The sequence below is a fragment of the Sinocyclocheilus grahami genome, unplaced genomic scaffold (genome assembly GCF_001515645.1).
Source record: "Sinocyclocheilus grahami isolate Dianchi unplaced genomic scaffold, SAMN03320097.WGS_v1.1 scaffold33.1, whole genome shotgun sequence".
NCBI classification, from domain to species: Eukaryota; Metazoa; Chordata; class Actinopteri; order Cypriniformes; family Cyprinidae; genus Sinocyclocheilus; species Sinocyclocheilus grahami.
Window position 1 is genome coordinate 115,845 of NW_015505212.1, and position 19,475 is coordinate 135,319.

General features: G+C 36.0%; 2 protein-coding genes across 2 annotated transcripts in view; one reads left to right on the plus strand and one right to left on the minus strand.

Annotated features, from left to right (window-relative positions):
• Positions 1 to 4,915, plus strand: part of LOC107580973 (metabotropic glutamate receptor 8-like) — a 114,126-nt gene extending 109,211 nt beyond the window's left edge. The window contains exon 11 of the mRNA XM_016266581.1: positions 4,495 to 4,915. Within this exon, the coding sequence (XP_016122067.1) occupies positions 4,495 to 4,547 (53 nt within the window). The 3' untranslated portion in view covers positions 4,548 to 4,915. The remainder of the gene's footprint in view (positions 1 to 4,494) is intronic.
• Positions 4,916 to 14,861: 9,946 nt separating this feature from the next.
• LOC107580984 (uncharacterized) lies at positions 14,862 to 19,235 on the minus strand. The gene is made up of 3 exons (XM_016266589.1): positions 19,161 to 19,235; positions 15,250 to 15,652; positions 14,862 to 15,175 (listed from the first exon to the last, which is right to left on the minus strand). The coding sequence occupies exons 1-3, from the start codon at positions 19,233 to 19,235 to the stop codon at positions 14,862 to 14,864; spliced, it is 792 nt and encodes a 263-aa protein (XP_016122075.1).
• Between the last annotated feature and the right edge of the window lie 240 nt (positions 19,236 to 19,475).

A 19,475-nucleotide genomic window follows, 5' to 3' on the forward strand; every position in this document is an offset into this window, starting at 1 on the left:
CAACAAATTAATTGTTGTAGGCTAACCCGATCTCATGAAAGTGCGTGTAGCACGATTTTCTGCTTCTATTTGGCGTCATATTTCCATGCAGAAATTGACTTTGGCATGCAAAAGACTGATAAATTCATAATTAATGTCATGGTTGGTTCAGTCGACAGAAATACGGGACACATGCCTATAATAACTGCTGAAATGTTTGCGGGGCAAATCTCAGATCAGTCTGAGCGCTCATGGTACTCACAGTGCAGCCGTACACCTGCAGGCGCCACTGACTCGGACGGTTGTCATGGTAAAAAACACAGTAAACAGCAACCGTTCGCATGTCAGCGCTTAATGCGCATATCCTATATGAAAAGCATTTTACGGGGCCCTTGGCTTTTGGGGGCCCAAGGCGGTCGCCTACCTTTGCCTAATTGGTAAGTCCGCCCCTGATCAGAAGTTTAAACTCATATGTTTTAAAACAGATGATTTCAGAGTGATAAACATGATAATCAGAACCAAAACAGATGTTTTTAGCAGATTACAAGCTGTAAAGGCGCAGTTCTATTCTGGAAAAGGGGGCGGGGAGCAGCAGCTAGTTTGCATTTAAAGATGCAGGCCCGAAAAACAGCTTGTTTCTGCTTCCACAAATAGGCATTTTCAAAATTATATAATAAATTATCTGTGGAGTATTTTTGAGCTGAAACTTCACAGACACATTCTGGGGACACCAGAGACTTATATTACATATTGTAAAAAGGGGCATAATATGTCACCTTTAAAGCTTTTTTTAATTAATATGGAAAATTAATAGGAAATATGCTTTGATAATCTAAGGATGCTGCGCTCACTGTTGCACTCTATTTCTGCTCTGTTAGCGTCACTTTTTTTCTTCGATATATGTTCAGTAAATGTCCCTGCTGTATGTAGAACAGCTGTTTAGTACAAAATGGTAGACTCAACCAAACACATGTCTTGTTGTAAGACCAAAAGTTTCCCTCTGAGATGTTTGCCGGAGGTATACAGGCAAAGTAAAGTGTGACATCAGTGTTCGCGGTTTGATTAGCACATCCGACTTGCTGCGTTATTTGCCAGCTTGATAAATTTCTGGCTCTTTTTTATTTTTTTACATTATTTTGTTCTCCAAACTGCAGGATTATGCAGTGTTGAAAATTTAATCACTCAGAAGTGATCCAAGACTTTGAGGGGAAATAAGCCCGTTTTAAGTCATCAAGCCAATTACTTTGTTCTGTGCTGCGGGTGATGCTTTGCCTTATGAAACATTAAAGCGCAACTCATGTATCAGTATCAAGACCATCCAAAACCTTTGCAGACTAAATTAGACAAGTTTTTATTTGATTCGTGGCCTTTGTGATACTTTTATTTAGTAAAGAGATAAGAAAAAAGGATTTGGAGGAGGGAACGGAAATGACTTGATTCATTTTAGTGACACTTATGAATCTGTTCATCAAAAGAAAAGTTTAAAAAGTTTTGATAAGTTTAAAAAGTGTTTAACATTTAAAAACGTTAAACGAAGATCCAACTAAAATATTTCAGGAAAATATATTCCATGAAAACATTATACTGTAAATATTATTTTTGTGAACATTATTAAATTCCAGATAACTTTGAACAAATGTTCTACTAATGTTTGGAAGGACATTTCTTCATAACTTTGAGAGAATGTTAGTCAGAGTTCTGAGAATGTTCCCTGTTAGCTGGGTTGTGTGTTATGAGTCAATCATTGAATTATTCACTCATCAGATTTGTCATTCGCAACCCCCCCAAAAATTTGAGATTTTAAAGGGAGAGACTACAGTGAAGATTTGCTTACCAGCCAAGTTTAAACTTTGTATAACAATATGTTGAAATGCTAAATGATACACCAACTAGATTAGTTTTAAAGGGGTCATATGATGCGTTTTCGTGTTTTCCTTTTTCTTTAGTGTTATGTAGCTGTTTGTACATGTGGAAGATCTGCGAAGGTTCAAAGCTCATAGTCTCCCATAAAAGTTTTTTTATTATCTAAATGAGAAGGTTAACTGAAACTTGTCGAAAACTTCCTGATCAAACACTCCCGATCAAATGTCACTATGTCGAAATATTTGCATAATGCCGCCCAAATATTTACGCAAAGAAAGAAGGCGTGGTTTGAGGTATGGCAGTAGCAATGTTGTGGAGATGCAGTGTGTTTCTACGAAAGCAAAAGCACTTTATTTGGCCTTCCGAAAGTGGATGCAATTAGGAATCAGTGGTTAAGATTTATTTACAACGCTGTTCCAGAACAGTACAACCCAAACGTTTGAGTGTGTGCAGTGTATTTGACGGAGGACAGTTTCCTGAACCTGTGAGAGTACAAGGCCGGCTTTGCACAAAGGCTGTTTCTAAAAAATGGGGCTTTTCAAACTTTACTAGTACAATCTGGCGCTTTTGAATCAGAGCCTGTGAGAATATTATTTGCTATTGACTGTTCAAATGCGGAATTTGGTGAAGTGTAGAGTAACGCGTATTGTTTGTCGTTCTTACGATCACAAGTGTAAATATGGATTTATGTATACAAATGTAGTATTCTCTGTTCTCCGCTTATAACTGCCGGCTAAACGACGATAAAAACATGATTCACTGCGTGTTCTTTCACAATGGATGCTCAAGCAGAGCTGAAGTAGAATGCGCCCACTGTGCTTTCACACTGGCGGCATCACATGCAAGTTTACCACTCTAAATACATTCAGCTCAAGTCGCGCTTGCAAAGTTGGTTCCGATCAATCGGCTTGCTCATCTGCATTTTCAGAATCTGACTCGGGCTCAAACCGATGGTAAAACTGATGACATTATTAACTGTTCTTATAATTGCTTCGGAAGCGGAAGTTCACGAGTATGATAAGGGGCATTACGTTTCCGACACATGCTTGAGATGTTCGGCCAATCACAACACACTGGGTCAGCTGGCCAATCAGAGCACACTGAGCTATTCGGAATGAGAAACTTCGTAAAAATTGACGCGTTTAGAAAGACTGGGCAAAGTAGATCTCCAGTAATGAATAGTACATGAAAAATAAAGTTTTTTTTAACATTAAAGCATGGCAACATGTTGTCTTACACCCAATACACAAAATAAGGATCTTTGAAAATAGCATCATATGACCCCTTTACCAGATTTTAAATTTTCTTTTTTATTTGACTCTTGGCCTTTTTTGCCACTTTTATGAACAATTTGTTTTGTTCATTCAAAAGATTTGTTCAAAAACACTAATTCGTTCACCAAGAAAGCACCACTACTAGACAAATTTAAACTTGTCTGCATAAAAATGTGTGATGTTAACACCAACTACGCTAATTTTAACAGATTTTTCTGTTTCTATCTTTGAGCGACACACGTTAAAGGGGTCATATGACGTTGCTAAAAAGAATATTATTTTGTGTATTTGGTGTAATGAAATGTGTTTATGCGGTGTAAGGTTAAAAAAACACCTTATTTTCCACATACTGTACATTGTTTCTCCTCTATGCCCCGCCTTTCTGAAACGCAGCGATTTTTACAAAGCTCATCGTTCTGAAAAAGCGAGGTGTGCTGTGATTGGCCAGCTATCCAGTGCGTTGTGATTGGCCGAATACCTGCGGCGGCGGCCTACAGTGAGCAGAGGCCGGGGTCTAGCGTGAGGAACGGCCGCAGGGTTAGAGTGAGCAGAGGCGGGTGGGCTTGAGAATGGTGCGGCCGGCGATTTCGACGGAGCGTCCGGAAGGACATGTGACGACTCCGCTTCGTCCACGGTGAAAGCCGATTCGGCGATCCACAGCGCAAAGTTGTAGTATTTCCTCAGCGACCAGCACGGATCAGCTCCAGGCATGACGAAGCAGATATCGTCCTCTTTTGGAAGACCAAACAAAGTAGTTTCGCTTTCACAACGAAGCACACAGCGTCTTTACGACATGGCGGCGGCAACAACAATACTACAGCGAGAATAAAAGTTACGCCTTCTTTCTTTGCGTAAACATTTGGGCGGCATTATGCAAATCTTCCCACATAGTGATGTAGATATGTGGGGGCGTGTTAGAACGAGCCATTTTAGGTAGGTGTGGCTGACTCTTAACTTTTATAAAGAATATCTCTTTGGATTTGAGACTTTAGTCTTTGCAACTTTACAGATCTTCTTTATGCATCAAGAGCTTGTAACACTCCAAAGAGAAATGAAAACTTGAAATCGCATCATATGACCCCTTTAACTTTCAGCATTTCACTAGTTAGAAGTAAGATGGATGGGTTTTTAAAATGTTCACATTTTCTTCACACACAAAAAGTTTATTTGTATTTTTTTTTCCTTTTCACGGAAGGGTTGTTTAGGGAACAACTTCTATAGAATCGCTGCGAAAAAACAACAACAACAAAAAAAACCTTTTGGAAGATTTTTATGAACAGTGACCATGATGCTTGACTAAAATATTTGACTTGCTCAGGTGCTGCACATGCTGTTGAGTGAGAGTGAATGTGATTCTCTAATGTATTTTCCCCTCCAGCAGCATCTTCTACCAAGACGACATATGTCAGCTACAGCAATCATGCCATCTGAAGAGGGACACTCTCTGTGGGCGGAGCCGAGGACGGGGCCCTTTCTGAAGCAGGATGTCTGTCATGTGACATGCGCTGACAGGCAAATGGGCCTGGAACGGGCATCTGAGCATGAGATTTTTATATCGTTCTGCATAAATCTAAAACCTGCAGCATACTGGAACATGAATGGACGTACGGGACCTTCCGGTGAGACTGCTATCTTGCTTTCAAGAGCTACTGATCCTGCCATGAACACACGTGAACACGCACACACTCACAAAACTGAAGGTGCCGGCTTGCAGTCATACGAAAAAAGAACTTTCCACAAATAATCGTGCAAACATTCTGCAGGTGGAGACGTTCACGGTAAACTTTGGAAATGAGGATATAAAAAAAGAGAAAATATATGAAAACTACCAGAGTCAAAATATGTTTGTTGTTATTGTATTTTTGTGGTCGTGCAGATTTTTTCATTCTTGTCCCACTTTGTCAGAAACCTGCATTCTGAGATGACGTGTCTTGTATTGGCTGACTGAATTGTAACTGCGGGGTTGTGAAGCTGTAAAATGCCATGGTTGAAGCATGCTAGTTTTTATACCAAAAAAGAAAATGATTTAAAAAATATTTATTTATAATAAAGGAATGTTTTGCAAATGTGTAGCGTTGTTAGATGTGTATTTGACAGTGAGATTTGTTTTTCATTTTGTCATCACTCTCATTCATATTCAGTCACCACCAGAGGCCAAAATGCAAACTCTATTTTGCAGCTTTGTATCCCATTTAAACCCAGTTTGTTTGGGAATTTTTTTAAGGTTCATAATGGGCTCTATTACCACAGAAAAATACCTCTCATGTTTACAGTGTTTCTAATGAAAGTCTCTTAAGCAAGGCATTGCAGAGGGCAAAATTAGCACGGTCATGGAAAACCTGAAAATATCAGGGAATTGGGATTTGTGGGCCAAGAAAAAAAAAATCTTTAAAAACCATATCTATTTTTCTACACTGGGAAAATTTGTTTTTACACCTATTGGTGTAGACTTAAACATTATTATTTTTAAGTAGAAAGACTGAAATGGTATTTCTTGTAAAACATGCTCCAATAATCTTTAATTTTGTAGTAAAAAAAAAAATCATTTTTGCAGTGTAGTTATTTCATCTGCCAGAAATAGTTTCTTTGTGCAATTCCTGTAAAATTGATTTTTCATCCAGTGATCATGAACAACTAGAAAAGTCAGATTAGCCAAAAGATGCATGATCTCTCACAAAGATAAACACTGAAATACTGCACTTGTTTAAAAGTATAGCCTCAAGACTTAAACATTATACATAAGACTAGTGTGATAAAATCATTTGGTTATCCTGTTAACCCTGTAAAGCCTGACATATGAAATACTAGAGAAATACTATAGTGCTACTACATAGAAATGTAAGCATCATATGATGCATCAAGCTTTTATGGCTCATGTAGTAATATGGAGCTCATACTCAAGGAGGAAAAAGCATCTTAATTTTATTCAGAGGCCCAAACTGAGGAAAAATGTGCAATGTATTGCAGTTGCTGATATTTATATTGCCAAAAATAAATAAATTCTGATAGCTTGTAAAGCAAATCAGTGAGATTTTCAAAACAATAGAAAAGACTACTTGACTTTAGTTTATTTTAATTTTAATTAGTTAATTATTTTTTATTTCAGCTTTAGTTATTTTAGTAGGCTACATAAGTTAAACTAAATTCAAATGACTGGCACAGCAGGTGTAGAGTGAGACTCGGGCCACAGTGCTTGAGGATGTCTTGTCGGTTTGCCCCTCCACGGCGGACCTGATCTAATTCAATTACTTTGGCCCCCGTACAAACGTGCTTCCGAGAGCATCCAATCTCCCGTCTCTCTCCCCTTCTGTCTGTCTCGCCTGCTCTTCCATATGTCAGTCAGGAGGTACAGAGGCAGATGTGTCTCAGGTAAGGGATCAACAAACTCATCTTTTTGGAGGTGACTTTAGACCTTGATCTCCTCCGGTTTTTCTCTAAGGCTGTTTTCACGCTTGATTTAACTTTATGTAGCCTGCTAAAATAACTAAAACTAGATGTAATGTTTGTAAAAAAAAAATAAAAAAAAAGTTTGATGTGCAAAGCCGACCTCCATACGTCATCTGCCCGAAATTGCTTCCAGTGTACAACAGTGAGCGCAAGCAACATTAAAGTGATTATTACGTTTTGAATATGGATATTTTTCTTACATTTATGAGACGTAATCTCTCTGGGGAACTTGCATGAAAGAGGCACCTATGAGTGAGACAAGCTCCAAAAGCTCATGCAAAACATGTGTTTACTGTCTTTTGCTTCTCAAAAATATTCAAGAATGAATTAATTTTAAAGGTATGTTGATAGCTTTAGTTTTGTATAGTTTAAAAATGTATTTTATTCATCATTGTTTGCCCTTCTAATACTGTATTTGCATAGTGAATTCTGATTGACCTACTTTTTAAAATGTATTTGCATACTCAATTATAATTGGTATTTTTTGCTTCCATTTATTTAACCATGTAGAACAGCATTTATACTGCATAGAATGTGTCGTATTATGTGTTTAATCTCACGTGCAGATAACTTTATGCCATTTCTTTTACACATTTTTCTTTTACACTTTTACCGAATCTTCCCTAAAATCACGAAACCTTAAACTTCCCTAAAACACTTCCTTTACAAAATGTCAATCTAGTAATGCTGCTCAGTCTCATTGTTCTGTTATTTTTTTCACAGCTTTGTGATTTCTCTCCCTCAGCATCGGTACAAGACAGTGAACATATGAATGGCTCCAACGTGTTTAGAAAAACACCACACTTGGGATGAGCGAGCTGTCAGAAATGTCATAGCTGTCAATCATTTTGTCTCCCTGAATACCGTCGAGACGGAAGCGTTACTGGTGCTTCATCTGGTTAATTACGATCGGAGTGCTTGGGATTTAACGGCATATGAACGCACACATGGTATCTGATACAAAATCGTACTACTGAAAACCATCAGTAACTTATTTTTATAAATGTAAATGCTTGTATCTTAAAAATAACATACTCTGCATGATAATTTTTCACCATGTCTTTGAACCTTTAGAAGTAAACAGGCTATTTTTATGTTGCTGTGCCTTTAAGACTTTGCATGTGAGCTTTTGTGCTTTGGTCTGCTTTCACAGGGGCTGCAGGTTTGCTGTTTGGATCCAATAAAGTTCGCACCATCTCTTCATTTCTTACATGGCGAATATTCAAGGATCTGCAGAGATGTAGGTGCCACGCCACTAAAAGCAGCATAAGGTTTGGCAAACATTTTTACTCTAATGGTTAATTCTTCACAGTATCTATCCTTTTTCCTTACTTCATGTGACTAAAAAAACCAAGCTGAACACCAAGAGTTGATGTGTAAATATGGGTGATTTTCATAGTACATTTCACCATTTTATCTCAAAACATAAAAATGAGTTTGATTCTAATTTCTCCACTTGCTCGCCAATGGATCCTCTGCAGTGAATGGGTGCCGTCTGAATGAGAGTCCAAACAGCTGATAAAAACACCACAATAATCCACAAGTAATCCACACCACTCCAGTCCATCAATTAACGTCTTGTGAAGTGAAAAGATGCGTGTTTGTAAGAAACAAATCCATCATTAAAGTGGTTTTAATTTCAAACCGTTGCTTCCAGCTAAAATATGAGTTCAAAATCCATAATATTGCTTTCTCCAGTGAAAAAGTTGTCTGGTCTGAATCAGGAGAGAAATATGCACAGATAAAGCACCGTTTACAAGCAAAAAAATAAAAACGGTCCAAAAGCATTCTAAACAAATTTCTTAGTTGTGAAATGATAAATCCTGTCAGTTTCGTTTTCTGTTGCTTGATTAATTCTGCCTCCCCGTGGATTTTCTGTCCTGCAGACTGTCCTTGATATTCAGTAAACATGGGTGGTCATGTGTTTATGTTTTGAGAATAAGTCTTTTTTTTCAGTAGATGGTCTTTCTGTGCTGTGGACAATCCAGTTGCATAGTGCATTTAGCTCCTTGATCCCAAAATATCAAGGTAAATTTGATTATAAGTTGCATAGTCTTTTATATGAAATTTTACACATGTATCTCAACAAACTTGTCAATCATGCTCTTCACACATCAGCATAAAACCCTCTCGTCATGTCTTCTCAATCTGTTCTTGTAGCAGTATAACACGGCAGCCACAGGCACACTGTATGTGGGCTTGCAGGCACAGGAGCAGCTCACAGGCAGAATCTCACATCTTGACAGCATCATTGAGAAATGGCCGCACGCTACAAAAATCCCAAAGCTGGCAGTGAGCTGCGCTTGTGAAGCTCTTGTTTGTCATGCTCGGCTGCGGTCGTGTTCCCTCCATGCAAGCGAAACTGTGAAGAATGTACAGGGTTATGGTTGAGTTTTATTTCTTTTTCTTGCAAATGTGGGAAAAAAATTTTATAGAGAGCCTCTGATTTATGAGCTTAGAAATATCAAGGAGATATCGAAATGTTTCTTATGAGGTCACCGTCTGAGCCTATGCAGAAATTCTGACAAATTTATTTTTAATCAAATTTATTATAAGAAAATGTACTATTTTTGTTAAACCACTTACATTAATTCTTTATACAAAAATGTGCATTAACTCTGTAAATCAACGTTTTAAGTGAGGTGGAAGACAGTAAGGAATAAAAAGTTACATTTAAAGACAGTACAACAAATACCTTTTAAATCACTTATAAATACTTTACATTTGAATACTTTTTTAACATAAATTTGAATTACAGTTATGAGAGTAATGTCTAAAAGGAATAGTTCACCCTCAGGCCATCCAAGATGTAGATGAGTTTGTTTCTTCATCAGATTTGAAGAAATGTAGCCTTCCATCACTGTCTCACCAATGGATGCTCTGCAGTGAATGGGTGCCGTCAGAATGAGAGTCCAAACAGCTGATAAAACATCACAATAATCCACAAGTAATCCACACCACTCCAGTCCATCAATTAATGTCTTGTTAGGCGAAAAGCTGCGTGTTTGTAAGAAACAAATCCATCTTTAAGATGTTTCAAACCATAGCTACCAGCAAAAATATGAGTCGTCTATCCATAGTATTGCTTTCTTCAGTGAAACTTCTAAATCAGGAGAGAAATATGCACAAAGCACTGTTTACCAGTGAAAACAGTCCAAAAGAGTTCTAAAGAAATATGTTGGGTTTTGATGAAAGGACAACAGGAGATGAACCTTTTCACTTATTATGGATTATGGACTCATATTTTGGCCAGAGGCAATGGTTTAAAGTTAAAACACCTTAATGATGGATTTGTTTCTTACAAACACACAGCTTTTGGCTTCACAAGACATTAACTGATGGACTGGAGTGGTGTGGATTACTTGTGGATTATTGTGTTTTTATCAGCTGTTTGGACTCTCATTCTGACGGCACCCATTCACTGCAGAGCATCCATTGGTGAGCAAGTGATGCAATGCTACATTTCTCCAAATCTGATGAAGAAACAAACTCATCTACATCTTGGATGGCCTGAGGGTGAGTAAATGTTCAGCAAATTTAAATTTTTTGGGTGAACTATTCGTTTAATGGTTTGAAAATAGTTTATGGCATTTGTTTGTATGGATTCAGTGTGGGTGTTCAAGAACTACGATTCTGACTTAAGGCCCTTGAGGAGGAAGCAAATTATAAAGACAAACCACCTTTTGTTCTTGAGGAGTCATTGACCTTTTACCATAAAATGTGCGGAATTTGTGAAAATCCCTTCGGTTTCATCTTCGGTAGCTTGATGAATTCTGCTTCCCTCCGTATTTTCTGACCTTCGGGCGATATTCAGGGTTATCGATTTAAGTCCAGTGCTTTGGACTCTGACACTTTCAAGCTGCACACCAAAGTATGCAGAAGCATCCCAGAAAATGCACAAAAATCCTTGCTTTGCAACACAAGCCTGTTTGTTAGAAGGCTCTGCAGTTCTTTACTAAGTAATTTGCTTTATTAATGTCAGTTATGATTGGAGAATATTAATTTTGTCATGTAAAATATAAACATCTGTGTGTATTTGCATCTGTGCACCAGGGTTATTATAGTAAAATAAATCCCTAAAAAATACTTGAAATAAAAGAAAAGTTTATCTGAAATGAAATGTAAACACTTAAATGTATTTTAATTCAGCTACTTGCCAAGGCAACATTTCTCCTTTTCATTTAGTTAAACGTTCCTAAAATAACTCAAACGAAAACAAAACGAATAAAAACTAAAATAATAATAATAAAAACTATTTAAAATTACACACACACAACAGAATTAGTTTAACTTGATGTACTAAAATAAGCTAAAATAAAATCAATAAACAACCAACAAAAACTAAAAAACGAAATATAAAAAACACATTACAATGGCCAAAACACGCAACAAAATCACTCAAATAAATAAAAATGTATTAATACACTAAAATAACTAAAACTGTAATAGAAATGGATTAAAAAAAAACTAATTAAAAAACTAATACAAATGACAAAATAAAACTCACAACAAAATTACTAAAATGACTAAAACTGTACTAAAGTAACTAAACCTTAAAACTGAAATAAAATTAATCATTAAAAAACTAAAACTATGTATACGAATGTATTCAATAAGTAATTAAATTTTTTTTTTAAATTACAAAACACAACACATTTATTAAAATTGAAATATAAAGTAATAAAAAAAGCTACAAAATAAAATAATTTAAAAAAAGACAAAATTACTAAAGGTTTAACTAAAATTTAAATAGAAATGGAAAAATATATAAAATGATAATATAAAAATATAAAAATGAAAAGAATCCATAATAATAATAATAATAAAAACTATCATCATATTTCAATGATATTTAATTGAATGATATTGCTGTGAATGTTTGAGTGCATGTCTGCAGGCATGTTCAAGATTATCAGCTACTTTCATCTTTTTAAAAGCTAGTTTTGCTTTAAAAGCAGTGGCCCGTTATCGTAATGACTCCAGACCTGGTCAAATGTGATCCTCAAAGTACCCACGGCAATTTTCCACACACAAAACTTTTAAGGCCTAACGGGATTTTTCCTCTAATGGCAGACGCGAGGGACAGCAATGCGGTTCGGCTCCATTTACAAAGCGCCCAGAGCCTTTTCACTGCGAGTCCTGACACATGGGCTGAGTGTTTTGAACACGGAGGGCATGTCGTCAGTTATGCACTTCGGTGAAGTTTTAATGAAGGTGCCGCTTTTGGTCTCCGAGTCCACGGGGCTGTTAGAGACCGTGTTCCTGGACTGTGTATTGATGATCCTGCCAAATGGGTATCTTTGAGCCGAATGGTTCGACGCGTTTCGCCGTGTTCCATTGTGTGATATTTCATTCATCTCGGTGTTGAGAGATAGAGAAAGGTGAGGATGATTGAAAAACGAGATGTGGATGACATTGCTCGGTAACAAGGGCAGATCTGGTCGGAGCCGTCAGGTTCGAGTGGGTAGATGTTCACAGCACATTCATAAAGCATAAGGCTGGGAGAGGAACTAAATGTACGCTACTATAACCAGCCGTGAAGGGGGAAACATGTCGCTGATGTACGACCCATTTTAAAGTGCGTGCAATTTTAAAGCTTCTGTCAAATGTTTTTCAGTTTTAGCAACGCTGCGGAAGCTACTTTGAAACTGTTGCTACAAGCTGCTCATGATTTTCAGTAAGTTCAATTACAGGCAAGCAATTTTAGCGTTAAAAAAGATCAGTTTACACTAAATATCACCAGTATGACTTGAAAACACCATATTTTGCATCTGTATGTTGGAGCAAAGAAAATCAGTGATGAAAATGGTTTTTCATCATCAAAAATGGAAATGGGCTGTTGATGAAAATATTATGCAAATCATATAACACCATATTAACAATGCAAAAATATTGTTTTTAAATGAGAAACATCTAAAAAGAATGCAGAATGTTTTTGTCATTTTTTTATTAACTTTTTTAATTAGGGTTTTTTTCTATTCATTTTGTTTCAGTTATAGTTTTAGTTATTTTAGTACATTAGTATATCATTTTAGTTATTTGACCAATTTAATTAGTTTTTGTCATTTTTACATCCGGTTAAGTAAATTTGAAATGTTGCCTTGGCAGTTAGCTAAAATAATAAATGAACACTGCACAAGCAATGTCTTTGAAGAAGTAACATCTACAAATAATGTAATCGCTATATTGAATATATGCTTTAATTTAGCATTTTCTCATCAACCAAACAGGTATTTCTGTCTACTAAAATTAGATGCTCGTAGATGCGTATCCCATAAGCGACCACTTTAATAGAACTTTTTTCATATAGTATTTTTTGTCTGTGTGTGTGTCACTATGCTGTTTTATGCTCTATATTTTGTATGGAAAAGAGCAGCATAAACATTCTTCTTTTTTTTTTTACTTTTGTTTTTCTACAGAAGTAAGAAATTAATGTCGGCATAATTGTGACATAATTGTCATATAAAGACATAATTGTGGATTAATGTCAGAATTCAAATGTTTGTGGAACAAGATATTAAAGAAAACAAACAAACAAAAATACTGTTCTTTTCAACTTTCTAATCTCCAAAAGAATCCTGGGGGGGAAAAAATATGTATATATATATATATATATATATATATATAATTTTCTGGAGATTAGAAAGTTGAAAAGAACGGTCTTTTTATTATTATTTTTGTTGTTGTTGTTATCTTAAATCTGTGAAATCCAGGCTAACGTCTCAAAATCTAATTATGAGAAAGCAAGCATCAACGTTTGATTTCAACCATTCATTTCACTATGATTTCAATCTTTGACATGGCCTTACTCAGTCAGTATTAAAGAGATCAAGGTTACATTTTCACAGAATGTTCTTCACATTATGAAGGATGATTTTATGCAAAATAGTAAATCACAAAAAAAAAGACTTTAGCTGGGTTTTCACAGACAGTCACATATATGTGTGTGTGTGTGTGTGTGTGTGTGTGTGTGTGTGTGTGTGTGTGTGTGAGTGTGTGTGTGTGTCAGGGTTTCCACAAAAAATATTAACAGTGCTATAAAAATAAGAAATGTTTCTTGAGCAGCAAATCAGCATATTAGCATGATCATGTGACACTGAAGACTGGAGTAATGATACTGAAAATTCAGCTTTGAAAAGTTATTTTAAATAGATATAATATTGAACAATTTTACAGTGTTTCACAATATTACTGCATTTATTTCATATTTTTGATTAAATAAATGCAGCCTTGGTGAGCAAAAGAGATTTATTTTAGTTTCCATAAAACACTCACGGCTAACAGGGAAGCTGTAAAGGTGTTTTACAATTTAAAAACTTTGAAAATAAAGTGTCCTCGACTACAAAAATGCAACAATGTGACCTCCTCCATGTCTGAGAAATTCAGGGAAATGTAGCAGTGTGAAAAATGGCGTAATGCAGTACACTCCTTCTCCTGAAGCATGCGGCAAATGCATTAATGTCGACAGAACTGCGTTTATGCACGATGTCTCTAATTAATGCTACTCACTGAGTAAGTTCAACAAGGGTCCTCGCTGGTGACGGTCACCCAGAGGTTGGCATGGTAACAGATCTCTTAACAGGCTGATAATGAAGTGCCCACTAGTTCTGCTGACCTCTGTGGCTCATATTCGATGCTGCCCGTGGGTCAGAAAGGTCACCTACTGAGTGTGGACGAGGACCCTGAGGAATGTCAGCTCCAAACACGACTGCGACCCGGAACGCTTACAATCTACTTCCATCCTTTTTCCCAGAGACTTGTCTGAAATGTCATTACTCATGCAGATGTTGTGAAATTAGCAATTACGTGGAAGAAAAAAATATCATTGTGGGCTGGAACGGCACTTATTCGAAATGTAATGACAACCTTTCTCTTGTTGTTTTGCAAGAAAATGGTGTGCCGTGATTTTAAATGGTGTTCAAAATAAAACCCCTTGTGAGACAAAAGACAGTATTTCAGAGCAAAAACCTACTTATTCACTAACAACACTGTCCAGCTTAACTAGCTGCTCTTTGCGCTGCGATAGTGCCATTTGTATTCAAATGAAGTTGTTGCAAATCACATGTTTATTATTATATATGTGCATTATTTACTAAAGAGCTATTTTCCTAATGTGAAAAACATTTAGAATTCCACAAGCATAAATAATTATTTAGTCTTGTTTATATCTGTAAAAGTGTATTTATTACTTTAGAATGGAAAAAATATATAAGTAAATGATTTTCTTTCTGCGCTCTGTTTCTAGACTTTCACAAGCAGAACAGTAGATTCTGATTTTGTCTATCTGTCATAGAATCTCTACTTGTTGCTTCTTTCATTGTCGTCTCTACTCTTCCACCAACTCCCACCTTGAAACATGTGCATAAATTCTCCACTGCCCTCTCTGTCTGCATAGTTTCTGTAAGCCGATTGTCCTCTATCAGACCATTCCACTCTGTCCTCCAGCAGGCCGATCCAGAAAGGACTCCTACTCTCGTTTCCGTCTTCCTGCACCTGTTCATTTTCCTCTTCATTTCTGATGCTGACTAAATCAGTGTGATTCTCTCTGCAGTACAGCTGAGCCTCAAACCAGGTTTTCTTTCGAAGGATTAATCTGTATGCTCGCTCAACATCTGTATGGATGCAAGAATATGCTATATGTTTTGTTTACGTATATTTAACAGTTTATAAGGTAGTATTTTATTACCTTGCTTATAACACATGAAGTGTCTTGTCTCATTACATGTGAGAAATTCCCAGCCTCCATTTGAAGTCATAGCAGCGCAGCGTGATACCGCATGACTTGTAGTGTTTCTGCGAAATGTGACATCATCACCATTTGACCATTTATTACGGCTACTATTTCCTATAAAAGCACCGATCCATCCACTACGTGGACCAGTAGCATTAATGAGCAGTGTCCTTAATTGTATATTGTCTTGTTGGTCATAAACTGTGGCGAGGTCAGTGAAGTTTGTTTGGCATGCATTCACTGCAAGAGTTCTGGTGAATCTTTCATTTATTAGTTGGAATTCTCTTAGTCGGCCTTTAGCATTATGACTGGTTTTGTGCTCCAGGGTCACAAATGTTATAGATCTGTACATGGTGTACTGAAACGGTTAACATGAGATATTCAAACAATACAGCTTCAAATCTTAATTTCAAAATTATAATAATGATTGTAGTTCAGAATGGCATCAACAGACAGACAAATCATGCAATTCTGTTCACAAAACACTATCTTACAGCTAGATATGAAAAAAAGTGGATCATTAGGTCAGAGATAGCAAAGTTACTTCATTCTTACCTGGTGAGAAGGTTAATATGCTGGAGGAAACTGAAGACTTTTATATGTAATTCTATAGAGGGCAGGTGCTGACAGGCAAATTGATTCTGGGTAACGTAAATTAATCAGTAACTTCATTTATGGTGTTCATTCAGCTTAGGAGTTTTATCCAGGTCATAACAGTAATATTTATGAAGTCGAGTGCTTTTTGCAGTAAAAATACAGCCTAACCAAAACTGAGCTAACTTGTCTTTTATTCAATAAAATGGCATTATTGTTCATAAGATCCAATTCAAATGAAATTGATCAGAAGTGGTGGTGTAAAAAGTCATTTTTGGTGTTTATTAATTGTCCTAATATGGTGTGGTTGCACATGTCTGTGAATATTATATTCTTAGAACAAATACTTTGAGAAGTAAAAGTTCTATTGTCGGTCAGTGTAACGATGTGTAAATAAACGCTTGACGTCACCTGTGCACGTTTACGTATACACTCAATGGATTATGACGCTGAGCAGTGCAGACATTACTTTATGCTTCTTCCATAAACCCATAAATTCAAATCTGCAGTTTTGAATTGAGAAAAAAAACTTACTTCTTCCTTGACTGCGATCGCGTTTCCATCCATTCAATGTTTGCATAAACATACTGTACTGCCATAGTATAATATCAATATCATCTATAATGTGTCCATATTCAAATGCACTGGGCCCTGCAATGTCTTCAACTAATGCACTACATTCTGAACTTTATCAGTTCATGTTTGAGAAATGTATCTGACAAGTTATGATCATTTAAAAGGTTTAACTAATAGATATCACCATACTTCCCTAGCTGATTGATTACAATAGGAATTGCAAATCTGAAATGCTGTTTACATATTTAAATGAGGTGTTATCTAATTAAATATGCACTAGTTTGCGGAACAAAAAATCTGAACCTTGGATAAAGCCAGGTTCAAAATTCTTGTCATTTTGCTGACATATTAGCGTTTATATATAAATAAAGATGTGTATTGCAATTGAAATCTACAGACACAAATAGACAAAGTGCAATAAAATAAACACTTAAATGTATACTTTGGATGTTTTCATCCAAAAATGGATCTGTTGGATGTAGTCTGAAATAACATGATATGAAAACCCAAACAGATCTCCAAATTGACCAGTGCATGAAAAAACAATGCTTTTGTTTGTGGTGGCTTGCCTTAAATGGTAAATTAATAGCTTATTCTCTGTTTTAATATTTCATATTTAATACTTTTCTCTCAAAGTGATCTTCCTCAGAATCAATACACAGTAATGCATACATTTCTTCAGATTATTATGACATTACATGTTATATACACAAATCGTCTCCATTGACAGCGATTAAAAAGTAGCGGTATATTCTGGTAAAATAAACACTTTTAATAGCAACTTTAGTTTTTTTAATGATAACTTGTAGTGAAGAGTAACTGTGCTAAGAGCTAGTGCAGTTTCTTTGCTCTGTTTTGTGATTTCAAGATGGAAAAAAAGCAAAGCCCATGAAAGGGTCTGGATGAGGGTTCAGAGTTGTGATGGATCACAGGCGCTGGCTGAGTTTGCTCTCTACATGACTGATGCTTCTGTATTCGCTCACACGGGAGACTTCGGCTGGGTGTAAAATGTGTTGCTTGTGTTATTTAATCACAGTGATCAAAGCACATCTTTTCTACAGCCTCAGCGTTATATAGGATTGTCAATAAGTGCAGTGCTGAGTCTGCAGTATGTGATTTAGGGCTCTGTTGCACAGACCAGCATCACACATGCACAGCCCTCTCCCCAGAGCTTTAAAGTAGTTTTTAACTTTATAAAGCATCTGAAAGTGTGACACTGATGTAAAATGAGCCTTTTGTGCTGTAGTGTAGTGTAATGCAACACATTGCATTTTAATGAAACTTTGTCTGAGAAAGACCTTTTTTGCGTGAAGTTTATTATCAGAGCTCAACAAGTATGATAAGAAAAGAAAAAAACGATCAGCTTTAATATTCTGAAATCACACAGAATGAAACTGTTATGCCAAAATATGCAAATTTGTTAACCTGGTCATAATAATCTCATTTGTTAGAAATACAATCAAAACGACAAACCCTTTCAATATTTAGTGAACTTCAAGGTTTCCTAATCTCTAAACTTGTTCATACATAAATGTTATGTTTAAGATGCTGCCAATATGTTGATAATTTGATGTCTGTCCATCCATAAAAAATCAGTATGTTAAATCTCACTTTAGATACACAAGCCTATAAATACAAATAAGTTTCTGATTATAAAAAAAAACAAAAAACTCTCCAAACCATGAACCGTTAGCAATGCATTTTATGATGCGCTGAGTCATAAATAGTCAATGTGTTTAATTGCACACAGTTCTGTAATATTGTACTCACACAACAAGAGTTCATATAGTTGGCAAAAAAAAAAAAAAAAAAAAAGATATTCAATAATGTTGCTTAGACAATTTATGATTAGAGAGCCTGCAGATTATATGGATTTATTTATTTTATATTATATATTTATTTTACTTCTTTAATTTTCTTTACTATCTTTTGATTACGTTCTCCAATATTGGTTTAATGTACAATAATAAACGTTATTATTTTTAGATTAACTTTTTTTGTTGTTGCTATTTTTCTATATTAAATTACATTCTCCGATATCGTTTTAATGTTAAATTGCGTGATAGCTGTGAAAGACTTACAATTGACAACCATTTTATAGCTGTTATTAAATTAAATAGTAAATGTAGTATCCAGAATTTTTTTTAATTTACATTTTTTGCAGAAGTGTGAAGCTTAACACAGGTCTACTGTTTTATGTTTGCAACAGACCCGCAGATCACAGATAACACATTCATGATACTATTAAACTGGCTGCATGTCTCGGTTTACTTGCAAATTTGGCAAATGCAAATACTATCAACACAATATTCGCAATAAAAGGACTCAATGTAATGTTCATGAACAACTTTTAATGTTAATTCTTATTACGAGGCATAAAGGTTTACAACAAAATAATAAAACGAATGAATCAATGAGATAAACGTGAAAAAGGCAACAGAAACACTAAGTACATCATTACCAACTAGCTTCTAGTGCTAACTATAAGAGCTTTATTATACAAGAGCTGAATGATGCCGTTATTCACTATTGAACGCATGAGCTCTTTTTCCTTCTGGGGCGGCAGAGCGCTGAAAACTGTGCGTGCGATAAACAAAAAAGCATAAAAGAGAGGTATACCTCACATAAAACTCTAAATTTAGATCTGCAGTCTTTATCACACCATTTATATTGACCGTTCACCTTCTCTAAGGCACCGCAGTGCTGGGACATTTGATGTTCTGGTGCACTGCCTTCTTTCCAGTTGCTCCAGGGTCCCACATGGAGCCCATTGTACCAAGTCCAGAAACCGAAAAGTCGGCTCTGTCTAAGCCCCACCCACACTGGCTCTGAAATATGTTTTCTTTTTATTTCTCGCTCCATTTCTATCTGATCATCCTCAGACTCGATGCGCAGTAGTCAGTCCAGCTCTATTCTGATGACTGTTGCCGTAATCAAGAGCTTTCTCCCAGGACATTTTATAAGAACTGACATGAATGAAGCTTTCTGAAGAGAAGAAAAGAAAAAACTGT

Coding starts and splice junctions, on each gene's coding strand:
- LOC107580984 (XM_016266589.1), bottom strand. CDS start 19,235: ATGGGCTCCATGTGGGACCCTGGAGCAACTGGAAAGAAGGCAGTGCAC. Junction 15,653..19,160: donor TCAAATGTCCCAGCACTGCG/GTGCCTTAGAGA, acceptor TAACCGTTTCAG/TACACCATGTACAGATCTAT. Junction 15,176..15,249: donor CTTCATGTGTTATAAGCAAG/GTAATAAAATAC, acceptor GCATCCATACAG/ATGTTGAGCGAGCATACAGA.